The following is a 16,520-nucleotide window of genomic DNA, read 5'->3' on the forward strand; positions in this document are numbered from 1 at the left end:
AGACATGGTGGTTAGCGTCATCAATACACACACACACACTCACACTCACGCACGCACATACGCATGCATGCACAAATGCACTGTCCTCACAGTATGGAAAGCAGAAGACAGACATGCCCACATAGGCTGCCTTCCTTGCGGGGACTGCAAGGAAGCATCCATTTCCTAGCCTTCTCCGGCTCCCAGAGGCCGTGTAGCCTTCAGGTGCGCTACCCTGGTTTCTCTCTGTGTCCAGAGGACTCCCCCAATATTGGGTGCACGTTCCATGCTTCAGAGGTTGCAGCAGAGAAATAAAAGGCATATTCCTGGAAGTCATGGCTGTCCCTGGTCTCCAGTCACTTGCCCAGGACTCCCACCCCAGGAACACCCTTAGCTACAAAGGACTTCCAGAAGCTTCCTCTCTGTGTGTGCCCGAAGGCTCAGGACAAAGAGGGAAAGAACACGAGGATGATCAGCAACTTTGACTGCCTGCTCCTTCACTTCCTGTGTGGAGCTAGACCCTATTCCCCACACAATTCCCTTTTTCTTTTTCTTTCTTTCTTTCTTTTTTTTCTTTTCAAGACAGGGTTTCTCTGTGTAGCCTTGGCTGTCCTAGACTCACTTTGTAGACCAGGCTGGCCTCAAACTCACAGAGATCCACCTGCCTCTGCCTCCCAAGTGCTGGGATTAAAAGCATGCGCCACCACCGCCCAGCTAATTTCCTTTTTCTTGAGCATTGCCCCATAATGCCTCACCTTTTCTCCAGGCTGCTCATTACAGTTACCTCCCCCAGACACCTGTGTCCTGTCTCTCCTCAGGGCCGGAGACCTGTCACCTTGGTTGGCTTCAGCCTCGGAGCCAGAGTCATCTACTTCTGTCTGCAGGAGATGGCTCAGGAGCAAGGTAAGTCATACACACACACACACACACACACACACACACACACACACACACACACAAAGCCCTTCTCAAGGTGGTCCCAGCACACTGGTTCTGGGCCTGGGGCCACAAGTTTTTGCAAAGTAGATTCCCAGTCCTTAAATAACAGTTCAAAGGAACCATTCCAAATGGAAAGAGGGCTAGTTCTGTACATACATCAGAGTACATGAATGGCAGACTGTCCCACCGTGATGACAGTGGTCCTTGTGCTCTGATGCATGTGAATCACAGTGGGAGTGGGAGTGACAGAGTGAGAAGTGCAAAGTCACAAACTGTGGGACCATGTCTGCAGGACCACACTCACCATTAAGCCCTGGGAGGAGGAGCCTCCCTTATCTCTTCCAGCCTCTAGAGGCTTGACATCCCTTGGCAGTCCTTGACTGTCCTTAGTGACCCTTGGCTATTGATAAGCAGTTCACTGAAGTCATTGGCATCCCTTGTTGGTCCTTGGTTGGATCCTGCCCACCTCTTAATGATCCTTGGCAGTCCTTGGAGGTCTTCCGTGGCCCTTGGCATCCCTTGATGCCAAGATGTACTTGGCCATCTTTTGGTGATTCTTGGCATCCCTTGATGATCCTTGGACCGTAAGTACTTCATCTCTCTGTCCAGCTTCCATAGTACATCCATTGTTCCTTTTCTTCCAAGGATGGAGTCATTGACTTTAGGGCCCATTCTGACCCAGGACAATTGCAAGATTTTTAATTACTCCTATATAGACCCTTTTCCCAGAAAGTCCTTACTCACAAATTCTAGCTGAGCAGATCTTCTGAGGGGCCATATTCAACCTACCATAGATACCCTTGGAGCATGTAAGGCCTTGTATCATTCCCTCTGTATTAAAGCAGTCGAAAGGCTGAGAGGCCCTGCCACTGGCAGGGGTGGGGGTGGGGGGACAGGAGGGCGAGCTGCAGGACATGATGCTGGCTCTGTTCAACTCCATCAGCAGAAGCTCTGAGGGAGGAAGCTTGTCTGGGGAGTGAGCTGCAGAGCAATCTTGCTGGCACACAGGCTTCCCTGCTCCCCCACCTCCTGGTGACACATAGAGATGTAAGACACTGAGGACAAGAGAAAGATCTGAACGAGAATTGCTGCACACACAGCAGGGCAGCGGAGAGGCGAGGAGTAGCTGCAGTGGCGACCTGCACACACAGCAGGGCAGCGGATAGGCGAGGAGCAACTGCAGTGGCGACCGCTGCTCTCGGGGCCTCACTAAGCACCGCTCTGAGCCTCATTCTTCTCAATTAAAGAACTGAGGGCCCTGCCTATGTTCTGTGGAGCAGCTGAGGTGTCCATCCAGTGTTTGGCCAACTTTCACCCCAGTCAATGAAGGATGTCATAGGAAGCCCCTACTCACCAGATTCTGCTCACCCAAAGCCGCCCCTCCCCTAGTCAGCCCAAGTACAAGACACAATTGTTCCCCCAACCAGCCATAGCAGCAAGGAAAGATGGGATGCCTGACAGCAGCCGGACTTGAAAAGGCCAGGATCCACTTCAGCCCTGGCATTACTAGAGGGCCCTGGAAAAGTCCCTGAGCTCAGGAATATGGTCCATCCAGCCTTGTCCTTTGTCTGTGGCCTCTCTCTCTCTCTCTCTCTCTCTCTCTCTCTCTCTCTCTCTCTCTCTCTGCTTCATAGATGAGAATCAGTGAGAGGGTCATCCAGAGGATCTTACCCTGAGCCAGTGCCCTTCCTCGGAACTGCAGTGCTGTCTAGAGAGGCCGCACACCCCAGCCGATGGCAGGCATAGTGCAGTGGGGGCTTGCGGAGAGGGTTTCTGGGATAGACCTCAGCATAGGCAACGGTGGGGTTCTAGAGTGCACCTGGAAAGGGTGCACTTGGGGTTTCAGCAGCCTACAGAAGAAGCCTGATGTGGGGTGGTGGGGGATGCTGACATGCTGGAATGTGGGTGGGTCCGGCACCACCCCGACTGGTTGGATGCTGGGGAACTCTGAAGTCTCTGAATCTGAATCGCGGAACAAATGAGCGGTTGAATCCATCCCACAAATGAGTTGCATGCTCACTCCCACACCTGTGCACACACAGCAGCTCCCCCCCCCATCCCACTTCTCAGGGACACCCGAGGCCCACGGGTGACCTCCCTTCTAGCATCTTCTCTACCACCTGCTGTCCACTCTGTGGAGCTGCAGCCACACTCAGCTGTTCCCAGCCAACCTGCGCTTCCTCGCAGTGCCCTCCCATGTCTGCTTCCAACAACTCCCCCCCAGTGCAGGCCTTGCTCCATCTGGAAGGTTCTTCTCCAATAGTAGCAGAAATCACATTTACAGTAACTGTATTTTCCTGCACTGGAAGTAGAGGGCTCTCCACACAGCGGCCCTGTGAGAGAGCACTGATTAGCTTACTGAGGAGCCAGATCACAGGCCAGTAGGTGGAGAAGGCAGCCTGGCAGAGGCCGTGTGACATCCACCCTGCAACTCCAGACTACTCTTTACTCTCCCCCAGAAGCCCTCCCCACCACTTGCTTATTTGCACGCTGTCCTACAGGACCGTGAATAACTGTGACCTAGGAGTGCACCTTGGAGACACCTGGTCACAGGGCCAGCAGGATAGCTGGGGGGGGGGGCATTGTCTGTCACCAAGACATGAGCTCATTCCAACTCAATAGTGGAAGGTAAGAACAAACACCTTCTTTCACCTTCGCCTTGGTTGAGAATGTTCCTGGGGCTTTCTGCCTGTCAGCTGACTGTGACTTGCTGGAGTGGTTGTGGTAAGGGAGCTTGGGGGACAGGCAAGAAGGCTACTGTGCTCACATCTTCCAGTCTGTATTCTTGGGCTTTCTCCTCAGGACAGAGGAGGGTCCTTCTGGCAGGTGGCTATACAGATAGTAGCACTTCCTGACTTCTTGGAGATGTCTGGCGATAGGGACATCTCTCCTGCTAGACCTGAGAGCCACTTGGACTTGCACTCTGCTCACACCCATCCACCCATCCACCTTTTTTTTTTTTTTTTTTTTTTTTTTTTTTTTTTTTGCCAGAATGTAATCCAGAGACTCCTGAGAAAGTAAAACACCACCCAACAAGGAGGGAAACTGAGAGTCCCAAATCCCCAGAGTTCAGCCTTTAAGTCCAACCTCCACGGTGGCCCGGTAGGGACAAAAAAGCAGGGTCTTTTCTTTGCTAAATTGCTTTGGCCCACCCAAGAAAGCAAAATGAATGAGAAAAAGGCTCTTTCCACACTCAACAAACATCACGCTCACGGTTGGGGCGTGGCCTGTGGCCAGCAGTGGCAGAAAACGACAGACAGGATTTGGATGTCCTTAGGTGAGGGGCTGCTCGACTCTTCGCACTGTGAAGCTGCTGGCCCACTGCCAAGTGCTTCTGCTCTGGAGCTCGAAGCTCCTAGCGTGAGTCCTAGCCGTAGCACTGAGTCTCCAACTAACCTCCCTGAGCTCCATTTAGCTCGTATGAGAGCTGGAGCGTGACAGGGTCATGGTGATGCTATAATAGCATATGCAGCTATTCAGCCTTCGGTGTGACAAAAGCCGTGAGGTAATCAGCTTCCAAGCAGAAAAGGCAACTTTGGACCAGGATTTGGAAGGTTTCGGTCTGTCATCGATTGGCTAGTTTCGTTGTTTGTTTGTTTTTGTTTGTTTTCAAGACAGGGCTTCTCTGCGTAGCTTTGGCTGTCATGGAACTCACTTTGTAGACCAGGCTGGCCTCAAACTCACAGAGATCCACCTGCTTCTGCCTCCCCAAATTTTGGGGTTACAGGCATGCGCCACCACACCCGGCTGTTGGCTAGTTATTTTAAAGGCCTGTGGCGAGGTGGTACATTATGGCTGGAACACATGGCACAGAAAACTCTCACCTCACAGTAGCCAAGAAGGAAAGAAAGAGAAGAAGGGGTTGGAGCCCCAATACCACCCCTGGTGACCTAAGTCCCTCCCACTAGCCTCCACTTCCGGAAGGTCCCACCATGGGTCAGCCTCACCACAGGCTGGGGATCAAGCCTTCAGATGGGCCTGTGGAAGACATTTATCCAAAGCGGTGTCAATGCACAGAGATGTGGGTCCATAATCGAGACCAGTAAGACTGTCTGAGTGCTTAGAATATGCTGGAGGCTGGTGAGATGATTCCGTGGAGAAAGGATGTGAGTTCCGTCCCCGGGGCCCACAAGGTAGAAGGAGAGAACCATTCATTCTGACACCCACACTAAGGTATATACAAGCACACACACACATACACACAGTGAGTGAATAAATTTATAGAACGTGCTGGAATTTTCCTGAGTCCAATAGATGCAAGCTGGCATGTAGATAGCATCACCTGTAAACCTTACTGGAGAAAACTTAGCCCTTCATAAGCATCAGGGACAATAGGTCCTGTTCCTTCCTGTTGGCATGCCCACCTGTTCGCCACCCTGAGCTCTTAGTTTCCTTGTAAAGTCCAGTCTGGGTTAACAACAAGAGGGCAGCAATCTCTAGCTGCCCACCATCTTGAATGGGTTCCTCGCCCTCTTTCCTGGGCTCTTCCATTCCAGGTCTCCCTGTCTGGTCCCAGGCAGACATGATTATTTAGCACCCGACTGATCTGCACACAGAGAGACCGGCTCCTAATTGCAGGCAAGCTGCCTTGCTCTGAGAATTCCCCCACCCCCCCACCCCCCACCCCCAAGAGCTGGAAATGCTGTCGCTGTACATCCCAGAGTTCCCCAGAGCCTGTTAAACTTCTGCCAGGCTCCCCTTCACCCTCCCAACACAGGCTGGTCCTTATGTCCTTCTCCTCAAGGTACTGGGGCAGGAGGGGAGAGGCAGACCGTGCTTCATGTTTCATGTTCTTTATGAGGAAAATGCCATAGACCTCGGCTGTTGCTACTCTGAGGATTCCGTCACAGTTCACAGGGGTCCCTCAACAGCCTGACTTGCCCTTCCCTCAAGCTCAGCGTGGTAACCTTCCTTTCAGCTATGTGTCACTTGCAAGCCACTTGAGCATAGGGATCTCTCTCACTGACTTCTGTGTCCCCTGTACCTGGGATAAATCCATAAGTGTACACTCTAGGACTGATTTGAACGTGAGGTCTACCAAGCCAAGTCAGCATAGACCAGGTTACAGGGTACTGACAAACATTCCCAACTCTCTTTTTAAAAACTTTTTATATTTTTCATGTGTGGTATGTACATGCATTCATGTTTTCATGTATGTGGGGTACACATGCATGTGTGCATGTTCATGTGAAAGCCCCAGGTTGATGTGTAGAATCATACTCAAAACACTCTTTTTCCTTATCCATTGAGGTACAGCCTCACCACAATCCCAGAGCTTTTTGATATGCCTGGCATCACTAGCCAGCTTGCTCTGGGCATCCTTTGCCTCTGCCTTCTGAAGCTGGGATCATGAATGAGCTGCCAGGCCCACCTGGAGTTTTCAGGGGTTCTGATCTGAACCCCCAATCCTTACACTTGCTGGGCAAGCACATTCACACTGAGCTGTCTTCCCAGCCCCAACACCCCCTACTCTTTTTACTGTATTTATTTTATATGATGAGTATTTTGCCTGCATGTTTGCCTGAGCGCCACATGTGTGCCTGGTGCCCAGGGAGGCCAATGGAGAAAGTAGGAGACCCCACCCCATCCCCCCGAACTGGAGTTAGAAACAGTTGCGAACCCCATGTGGGAGCTGAGAATTGAACCTGGGTCCTCTGGAAGAATAACCAATAACCAGTGCTCTTAACCACTGAGCCATCTCTCCAGCCCAGCCTCTCCCACTCTTAATGCTATAGCATGACTGAGAGTTTTCTGCTGCCTGTCCACTGTAGATTGACCAGCACGCTGCCAGCTGTAATCACTCAGGCTCTCACTGAGTGCGTGCCTCCTCTGTAAGGTCACAGAATGTGAGCTATGCTCCGGCCCATAAAGCACTTTTGTCTAAAAGTACCATGTGCCACATTTCATTGGCCAAAGCCACAAACACAGATATCCTTAACACCCAGGAGGGGCAGGTGGGTGGCCTCCTACTGCTGGAAAGGCCGGAAGCCAGGGTCATCTGAACTGCCTGAGTCCTCCATCTACTGTGAGGCCTCAGAGTTCCACAACACAACCCTACAGACAGGCTCTGTTTCCTGAACCCACACCGGAAATCAGCAGCCAAGAGACCTTGGTGGGATCCTGGCCTCTGTCATGAATTCTCAGATAACAAGCTGGCCAAGACAAGATGGGTTCCGCCTTAGTTACTGTTCTGTAGCTGTGAGGAGACCATGACCAAGACAATTCTTCTAGAAGGAAGCATGCAATTGGGGGAGCTTGCTTACAGTGCCAGAAGTTGAGTCTGTGACCACCATGGTGGGAAGCAGGCAGGCAGGCGTGGCGCTGGAGCAGTAGCTGAGAGCGTCGCAACCTGATCTGCAGGTAGCAGGCAGAGAGACAGAGAGACAGAGAGACAGAGAGAAAGGCAGACACTAGGGCTGACATGGGCTTTTGAAACCTCAAAGTCCACCCTCTAGTAACACACTTCCTCCAACAAGGCCACGCCCCCTAATGCTTCTAATCCTTCTCAAACAGTTCCATCCCCTGTTTGACCAAGCATTCAAGTATATGGACCTGCGGGCTATTCTCATTCGGACACAGGCCTGAGCCTCAATTTCCTTGTCTGCAAAAGAAAAAAAAAAGCTCTCCCTCATAGAACAGTCCTTCCAGTTTGAAAGGTGTAGGAAACCTCCATAGGAAGCCTAAGAGAAGCAATCCCTAAGGCCCTTGGGGGGGGTGGGGGGGAGGGGGACACAGGGTTGGGGGGAGCCTCAGTGGGTGGTCCCAGGGGCTCAGAAGCCCAGCCACCAGCTCTCCTGCAGCACCCAGGGTATCACCAGCCAAGGAGCAGAGCAAGAGCCAGTGCCCAGCCTGGGGTGCCGAGAGACTGGGAGTGGGGCCAGCAGATCCCAGGCAAAGTGAGGGTTTCTTTGATAGCCCCTGGCTCTAGACTGTGTCCGTATGCAGGAAATCAAAGGGGATGGTGACAGTGATTGGATACAGAGGGCACTAAGAGGCACCTAGTTTATAACAGGAATGGCTGCTATCGTCCCCCTGGGACAGTCCAACCCTCTGCTCCTTCCTCCAATTAGACTTTAATACACATTCTCACCCAGCCTATGAGACAGGTAACTCTGTCTGTTTTCTACATGCAAGCTGGGATTTAGAGATGGTGAAGCAGGGGCTGGAGACATGGCTCAGTGAGTGGCGTGCCTGCCGTGCAAGTCTGGAGGACCTGAGTTTGATTCCCCCCGAACCTACATAAGAAGCATTTGGCGAGCCGGGCGTGGTGGCGCATGCCTTTAATCCCAGCATTTGGGAGACAGAGGCAGAGACAGAGGCAGAGGCAGGTGGATCTTTGTTAGTTCGAGGTCAGCCTGGTCTACAAGTGAGTCCAGGACAGCTAAGGCTACACAGAGAAACCCTGTCTAAAAAAAAAAAAAAAACATTTGGCCATGGAGATATGTAATCTCAGGGATGTGGAGGCTGAGCCAGGTGGAGGCACATTCGTAGGCTCCACTGGCCAATCAGTCTAGTTTTAAAAAAAAAGTGGGGTGGACAGTCTGAGGAGCAACCCTGAAGTTAACCTCTGACCTCCATACACAAGCATACATATACACATTAAGAGACACAAAGATGAAGAATGCGGACCCACTGGGTCTTTCTCCAACTCTGGAGCTCCTATTTAGTTCACTGTAGGGTTTTTTTGCAGCCTCTTCTGGCGGTGTGCCTTCAGCCCCAGCCACATCCCAGGTCAGACCACAGTGCTGTAGTCCAGGAAGTGCCTATTGTGTGCCAAGTTCTATACCAAGCTGTGCAGAGATGGCTGCGACAGCCTCACCCTCACGGGGCCTAGGCGGGTGAAATAAACAGCCCTCCCAGAGGCATAGGTTGGGGTCTTGAGTGTGGGGAGGCGTGGGGGGGCAGCAGTGGGGAGTGCTCATCAACCCGGCTGCTGGCACACAGCAGACACTTTGAAAACGGGTGCTCTTCCTGCCTTTCACATCCCCTTCTTGGCAAACCCCTAGTTGGAGCTAATATTTCTTCACATTGCACCCTGGAGTGGAGACCATTATTTCCACCCCGACCAAACCCTGATCACGTGCCTTAGGAAATAGCCATAGTCACCAAAGCCAGCTTCCAGGACCAAATTCCTGCCTCCACAATAGGCCCTATTTGTCTGGCCTCCTCTGTATTTCCAGCTTCTGCCTCAGAGCTTGGCATGTTAGCAACTGGCTTAGGAATGAGCTATATAAAAAACAGCCATGAAGCGAGCTGTGAGTTCTTCCTACGGAAGGATACACCTAAGGCGTTCAGAGGAGAGGACCAGGGTCAAAAGACATCCTAGTGCACAGGACACTTGGGCCAACTGATTGGGCTATTATCCAAGCCTCTCAGTGACCCTGTTACACACCAAGACATTCCACCCTAGACTGCCCAGCAGTCCACCTGCCCCACCCCACCTACCTTCCCAAAACCCAGACTGGAAGCACACCTGCTAAATGAGCAGGAAATGAACAGAGTGGGAATTGCCGGAGATAAACAGCCCCCCACCCCACCCCCACCCACCCCCCACAACAATAGCTCTGTCTCCCAGCCAAGGGCATCAATTCGCTTTGGGAATGGTGCCAGCTGGTGGCAGGGGTAAGGGTGATGGTGCCTCCATTGGAGCACTCACTAAGACCCTAGGCTCTGGATCATAATGGACTGTTGCCTTTTCTTTTCCCCCTGTGTATTTGCTTTGAAAAGATTTTTAAAATTGGCCAGTTGGAAAGGGAGTTCAGTTCAGACTGACTCATACTCGCTGGCTCAGCCAGGAAAAAGCCCTGTGAACCAAGAAATCAATTCCTGCTTCAGCTTATTTATGCATTTATTCCTCTCTTCATTCCAGAGGGACTTGAAGAAAATTAATTAAGGGCACTACATACTGTCTCTGCCCGGTGGCCCCTGTCCACAAAGTCAGGGCTGAGCCAGCACGCCTCAGGGCATATTTGCTAAGCAATTACAAAGCCTGTTTCTGCTGGACTCTGGGGTCCCTCCCTTCTGTCTGACCAGCTGTCTCCGCATCCCTTCCCCATCTGCAGACTCCTTTTGTCACTCTTCAAAGTGTCTTCAAGGTGCAGGGCAACAGGGGAGAGTAACAGGAGCAAAGGAGCACTGGATGGAGAGCCTAGAGATGTGAGTTCAAGTCCACACTCTGCTGGTTCCTGTCTGGGTGACCTTGGGCCAGTCACCTCGACCTCCAACTTGGTAAAAGAAATATCTACCAAAGTTATTCTGTGTTTTAACAGTTGCCACTTGGCCGCTTACTGGCTGTGGACTACGTGACAGGCCATATCCGAAGGGCTTGGCCTGTTTTCTCTCACTGAGTACAGCAGGGAGCATCACTATCCCTATCTCCCCCTGATGCAATGAAGACCACAGAATACATTGATGTGGGTAGCTGAAATGGCGTGTGACAGGGCAGCAAAGCACCTGCCTAGCAAGCAAAAGGCCCCGGGTTCAAAACCCAGCACCATAAAGAGAAGGGTGGGGAGGTATAGGAGATATGAAGCCATCAGGAAATTTTCACGCAAGAGCTAAGCCTGGATCGATCAGACGTACCCATGCTAAGCCTGCATCCAAACCCAGCTGTGCTACTCCCAGCTGAGTAAGCAGATTCCACATTTGATACACAAACCTCAGTCTCCTGGGACAATGGGCCCAGTGATGCTTTCTTCATGTGACTAGCCATAAAGTTAAGTGGAAGAGCATCTCTAAAGTAGGTATGTGGCTGGCCAGGAAGAAGTAGCCAAGCAGGAGCATGTGTCACTGTCATTATCACTCTGTGTCTCAGTCAGCGCTTCCCTCACCATGACCAAAACCAATTTGGGGAGAAAAAAGTTTGTTTCACCTACAGTCCCTCACTGAGGGAAGGCAAGACAGGCACTCAAGGCAGGAACCTGGGGTCAGGAACTGGTACAGCCTGGGGGAACACTGTCCACTGCCTTGCTCCTGGTACCTTCTTCCACCTACTTTGTGTTTGGTTGATTGGTTTGGTTTTTTTGGGGGGGGGTTGGTTTGGTTTGGTTTGGTTTGGTTTTTCAAGACAGGGTTTCTCTGTGTATCCCTGGCTGCCCTGGAAACTTGCACTGTAGAGCAGACAGGCCTTGAACTCACAGAGATCCACCTGCCTCTCACCACCCACAGTAGGATGAGCCCTACCACATCATCAGTCAATAAGATGCCCCTGAGACCTGCTCACAAGCCGATCCTGTTTTCTCAATTGAAGTTCTTCTTTCCAGTTGACTCTAGCTTGTGTCAAGATGGAAGGAGGGCAGGGGGGGAGGAGCAGACACCATGTGTTTCTCTATTATTAGCCTGTGCAGTAATTGAGCTATGAATTTAGCTGTTAGCTTCCTCTTAGTCAAAGCAAAAAAAACAAAAAGGACTGACGAGGCCATGTGTGGGGACATGGAGATGCCAGCTCCACTGAGGACAAGGCTTTCCAATTCAAACTAACACTTGCGGTCTGCACTCGGCTGTTTCCTTAAAGGCCTAGGTGCTCTGTTTGGATTTAATTAGCCAGCATAGCTTTAGCATCTCTGCCTTTTGCTCATTAGAAAGGTCAGGCTGGAGGCTTCAAACCGAGAGCTGTGGGCACAGAGTCAGGCCGGAAAGATCTTTATCAGCTTGAACCGAGAGCTGCACTGGGGAACTACAGCAGGGACTTCTTCGGATAATTACTGCTGCAACTTTGGTGAGCACCTGGGGACCTGAAGACTTAATTAGGCCACAAGTCCAGAGTCTTCTGTCTTCTTAGTTAGCATTTTGTAACCCGGTGACTGTTAGCTGATGCACCTTCGTGGGCCTGTCCTGTACAAACAACAGACTTAGAGAGCGAGCGCGAGGGTAGAGTTAGTCAGTCCTGCTTGCTCTCTGCAGACCCCCTTTCCTGTGTGCCAAGGAGGGGAAGAGGCTGGTGTGCCCAGAGCACAGAACCACAGGGGACAGCCATCCATGCAGCAGTCTCCCTCCCTACCAGGCAGCACCTCGAACAGTGACTTCTCCCTTCTCCCCACTCCCTCCCCTTATCAGCTCCCTCCCACTCTGCCTCCCCTTTCCTCTCTTTCTCTCTCCCCACTCAACACCCACACCCCCACCCACCCACACACTCACACACACACATGATTATCCCTGTTTTCTGGAGAGTAATCTCAGAAAACTCAAGGGTACTAGTCTAGCAGGCCCAGCAGGTCCAGCCCTTGTTGACACCCACATCAGGGTTCTTCCTAGTGTCCCATGAGGGCTCCTGGGAGGGGCCATATCCCCAGTGTGCACCGATTTGTAGAGTGTACCTTTCCTGTAGGGTCCTAAGGCCCTGCCCTACTTTGCTACTTTGAGACTCCCTCGGTGCTGTGGTCAGCACAGCTCCACCTTGGTGCGGCTTTGGGGGGGGGGGGCACACTTCACAGTGTTCCCCGGGGAACCACTCCCTGTGGCCCAGTCTCTAAAGCCAGCTTCTAGAGCAGTGGGGTTCTCAACCTTCCTAACGCTGCAAACCTTTCACATGGCTCCGGGCCTTGTGGTGACCCCCTCCCAACCATAAAAATTATTTTGTTTCTACGTCTTAACTGTAACTTTGCTACCGTTGTGAATTGTAGTGTCAACATCTGATATGCAGGATATCTGAGATGTGAGCCCTGTAAAAAAAAAAAAAAAAAAAAGATTACTGACTCCAGGGGTTGAGACCCACAGATTGAAAAGCACTTTCTGGAGAGTCTGCCTTGCATTGAGAGGCTGTCCTGAATTCAGCCGCTGGTCGGGGTTCCTGAGAAATGAGCACCAGTGTTATCCGTGCTGTCATTTTACTGACAACGTTTATTAGACACCAAATCTACAAAGCAGGGAAGGGGTTGATATTTACCTGTTTGACAGCTGTTTCCCAACAGCCTGCAAATTCAGGGCTCTCCGGACCTGTTCTAGAAGAGAATATGATGGAATGTGGTATTGGTCTCTTTTCTTGTCGTTGTGACCAAATCCCAAAGGAAAGCAGGAGGGAGGGGCTTATTTTTTGGCTCGTGGAATGAGTGCACAGTCCAGTCAGAGAGGAGGAGTGTTTTCTCTGGGCTTAAGGGATGCCACCAGTCACTGGAGACTCTTCCTCAATGTGGACCAGGGCTTGGGAGGTCCGAGGACACAGGCTCTGTTCCGGGGACACTCATACACACACACACACACACACACACACACACACACACACACACACACACATACACACACACACACACACACACACACACACACATACACACGGCTGTGCGGGTCTCAGTATCTCCACTAGCATCCAGAGCCCCACAGACACAACACTGTTCAGCCAAGGCGGCAGCATAGCTCTCCGCGGCATCCGCGGCAGCCTTTCCGGAAATGGAGCAAAGAGTGCAGCAAAGCTTCGGCCTGTGCAGTCCCAGCTATTCTGGCAGGAGGCTGAGGCAAGAGGAATATTTGGGAGTTCAAGGCCAACCTGAACAACAAAGCGAGACCCCATCTTCTTTAAAAGGGGGAAGACAGGTAGGCATGATGGTGTACGCCTTTAACGTCAGAGGCAGCTAGATCTCTATGAGTTTGAGGCCAGCCTAGTCTACATAGTGTAATCCAGTACAGCCATGGCTGCATGGTGAGATCCTGTCTCAAAAAAAATGTAAAAATAAATAAGTGAAAGTATATATAAGGGGAAGAGGCTGCATGTATTGCAGCGAACCCACACAGCATGTGTGAGGCCCTGGGTTCAAGCCTCATCCGTGTCAAAATGAAATAAACCAAAATAAATAAATGCATACATAAAGAAATACTGGATGCAGTGCTCACGCCTGCACTCAAGGGGGAGAGTTACCACAAATTCAAGGTCAGCCTGAGCTACACAGGGAGTTCCAGGCCAGCCTGGGCTACAGATGAGCTCCTGTCTTAACGAGAGAGCAAAAGTGAGAGAGAGAGAGCGAACCAGAAAGCGGAAGGAGCAGCCAGAAATAGGTCTATATTAGCATTTTTCTAGCGTGGCAATTGTGTAGACTAATTAGCTTCCCCACTAATTAGCAGTGTAAAGTCTCCCATTACAAATAACCCATAAATGCTAATTAAGTTGCAGCAGACAACTCCTTGAAGTGCTGAGCTGAGCTCCCAAGAAGTAAAGAAACAAGAAAGGAGCAGAAAACCGTACTGAGAGGGTGTGAGGGCACAGGCCTGTAACCCAGCACTCAGGAAGCTGAGGAGGAGGAAAGCAAGCATCAGACCCAGGCCTCATCCTTAAAAAACCAGCACATACTCAGAAGAAGGATAGCAGGCTACCAAGAAGAGACTTGATACCCTATGAGCATATACAGGGGGAAGAGGTCCCCCTCAGTCACAGTCATGGGGGAAGGGAGTAAGGGGGAAATGGGAGGGAGGGAGGAATGGGAGGATACAAGGGATAGGATAACACTTGAGGTGTAATATGAATAAATTAATAAAACATTTTTTAAAAACAGCACATTACAGTTAGTAAAGGCGTAGGTTTAAAGACTGAAGATAAGTAAAAAAAGGACCAGAGGTGTGGTGGCACACACCTTTAACACCAGTGCTTGGCAGCCAGAGTTTGAAGCCAGCCTGCCTGATCTACAAATCGACTTCCAGGTCTACATAATGAAACTCAGCCTAAAAAAAAAAAATATTTTAAAAAAGGCCAGAGGGGTGGTAGTGCAGCCCCTTCATCCCAGCACTCAGGAGGCTGAAGCAGGGCTGTGAGTTCCAAGCCAGCCTGGGTTTCATATAGAGATTCTGTCTGACAAGAAAAAAAGACAGAAGAAAAGAGAAAGATTAACAAGACACTAGAAAAATAAAAAAATAAAAAATAATGAGGCTGGCAGTGGTGGCGCACACTTTTAATCCCAGCACTTGGGAGGCAGAGGCAGGTGGATCTCTGAGTTCAAAGCTAGCCTGGTCTACAGCCAGAGCTACACAGAGAAACTCTGCCTCGCAAAAACCAAAAATAAATAAATAAATAAAATTAAATAATGAGAGGTTTGAAAATAAATGAAATGAAATGTCTGGAAAGAAGGAAGCAGGATGGGAACTGTGCTGGATGCTTCTTCAATAGCAGGTTAGAGAAAAAGAGAAACCTCTGCAAGACCGATTTGTAGAAATTACCCACAATGCATCATGGGGGCAGTAAGGAAACGGGGTGGGGGGGGAGGTGCAGGGGGGGAGGAAAGAGGAAGTTCTTTGGACACCTAATACAAAATCTGAAAGAAGAGTAGAAAGGAGAGAGGGAGTTTAATGCCTGAGAATTTTCCAGAAGTGAGTCCTTGCCTTCAGGGAGCACCTATGCCTGGTTAGTAAACTCTTGGGAATAAACACTGCTCCCGAGAGCCACTGAGCAGGGACGATTTGCCGCAGAGCAGTGACTTCCACCTGCTTTATATGCGCATGCACATAAACAGCCCATCTCTTTCCACCTAGATTGCAGTGCTCAGTTTACAAAAAATCATATTTCCAGACTATGCACGCTCAGTTAAGGGAGATCACGGTGCATGCCTGGAATCCCAGCGCCTGAGAGGTGGAGGCCAGCCTAGGCTACATAGTGAGCCTGGGGTGGGCCACCCCGGCTATGTGAGACCTTGTCAATAGATAGATAAATAAATAAATAACCTTTCTGATGGGAAAGCCAAGGTCCTGTGTGTCGGAACATGACCACCAGCCAGCGACATTAGTCTAAAACCTCTTTAGTTTAGCCTCAGGCAGATTCTTTTTTTTTTTTTTTTTTATTCATTATTATGTACACAGTGCTCTGTTTGCATGTACTCCTGCAAGCCAGAAGAGGGCGCCCTATCACATTACAGATGGTTGTGAGCCACCATGTGGTTGCTGGGAACCGAACTCATGACCTTTGGAAGAGCAGGTGGCGCTTTTAACCACTGAGCCATCTCTCCAGCCCCTCAAGCAGATTCTTAAGGCGCAAAAAGCCATGTTCTTCCCCACAATAGCTCAAGGATGGTTCCAGCCCACTTGCTAATACTGTTCCCCTCTGAATTCTCTTGAGCTAGGCCTCCATAGTCCACATTTTCTGTCAGCGCTGTTGTCTTCCAAGCTCCTCCTAGGATGGCCCGTTAAGCCTGGCTTATAGCAAACAACCACCTTCCTCATCCAAAGTCCCCAAATCTTCCATCTTCCTCCAATAAGCATCATGGCCAGGCCTATCCCAGCAATAGCCCACTCCCTGGTACCAACTTCTGTCTTAGTTTTTATTGCTATGATAATGAGACATCACAAGCAAGGCAATTTATAAAACAAAGTGTTCAATTCGAGGCTGACAGTTCCAAAGGGTTCGAGTTTAAGACCATCATGGTGGGTAGCATGGCTGCAGGCAAGTGGGCATGGCACTCTACCAGTAGCTGAGAGCCCACATCTCAGTTCACAAGCGTGAGACAGAGAGGGCTAGCTGGAAATGGCGTGGGCTTTTGAAACATCAAAGCCTACCTCCAGTGACACATCTCCTCCAGCAAGGCCACACCCCCTAGCCCTTCTCAAACAGTTCCACCAACTGGGCATCAAATATTCAAATATATGAGCAAATTGGGGCCATTCTTACTCAAACTACCACCGTGTGTATT

At 50.6% G+C, this 16,520-nt stretch overlaps 1 protein-coding gene across 2 annotated transcripts in view; it reads left to right on the plus strand.

Annotated features, from left to right (window-relative positions):
- The window catches only part of TMCO4 (transmembrane and coiled-coil domains 4), a 79,377-nt gene that overhangs the window by 48,504 nt on the left and 14,353 nt on the right, over positions 1-16,520 (plus strand). For both annotated transcript variants that reach the window (XM_084787959.1, XM_084787958.1), the window contains one exon: positions 798-882. In XM_084787959.1, the coding sequence (XP_084644085.1) occupies positions 798-882 (85 nt within the window). The remainder of the gene's footprint in view (positions 1-797; positions 883-16,520) is intronic.

This window comes from Acomys minous (genome assembly GCF_964271855.1).
Source record: "Acomys minous genome assembly, chromosome: 6".
Classification (NCBI taxonomy): domain Eukaryota; kingdom Metazoa; phylum Chordata; class Mammalia; order Rodentia; family Muridae; genus Acomys; species Acomys minous.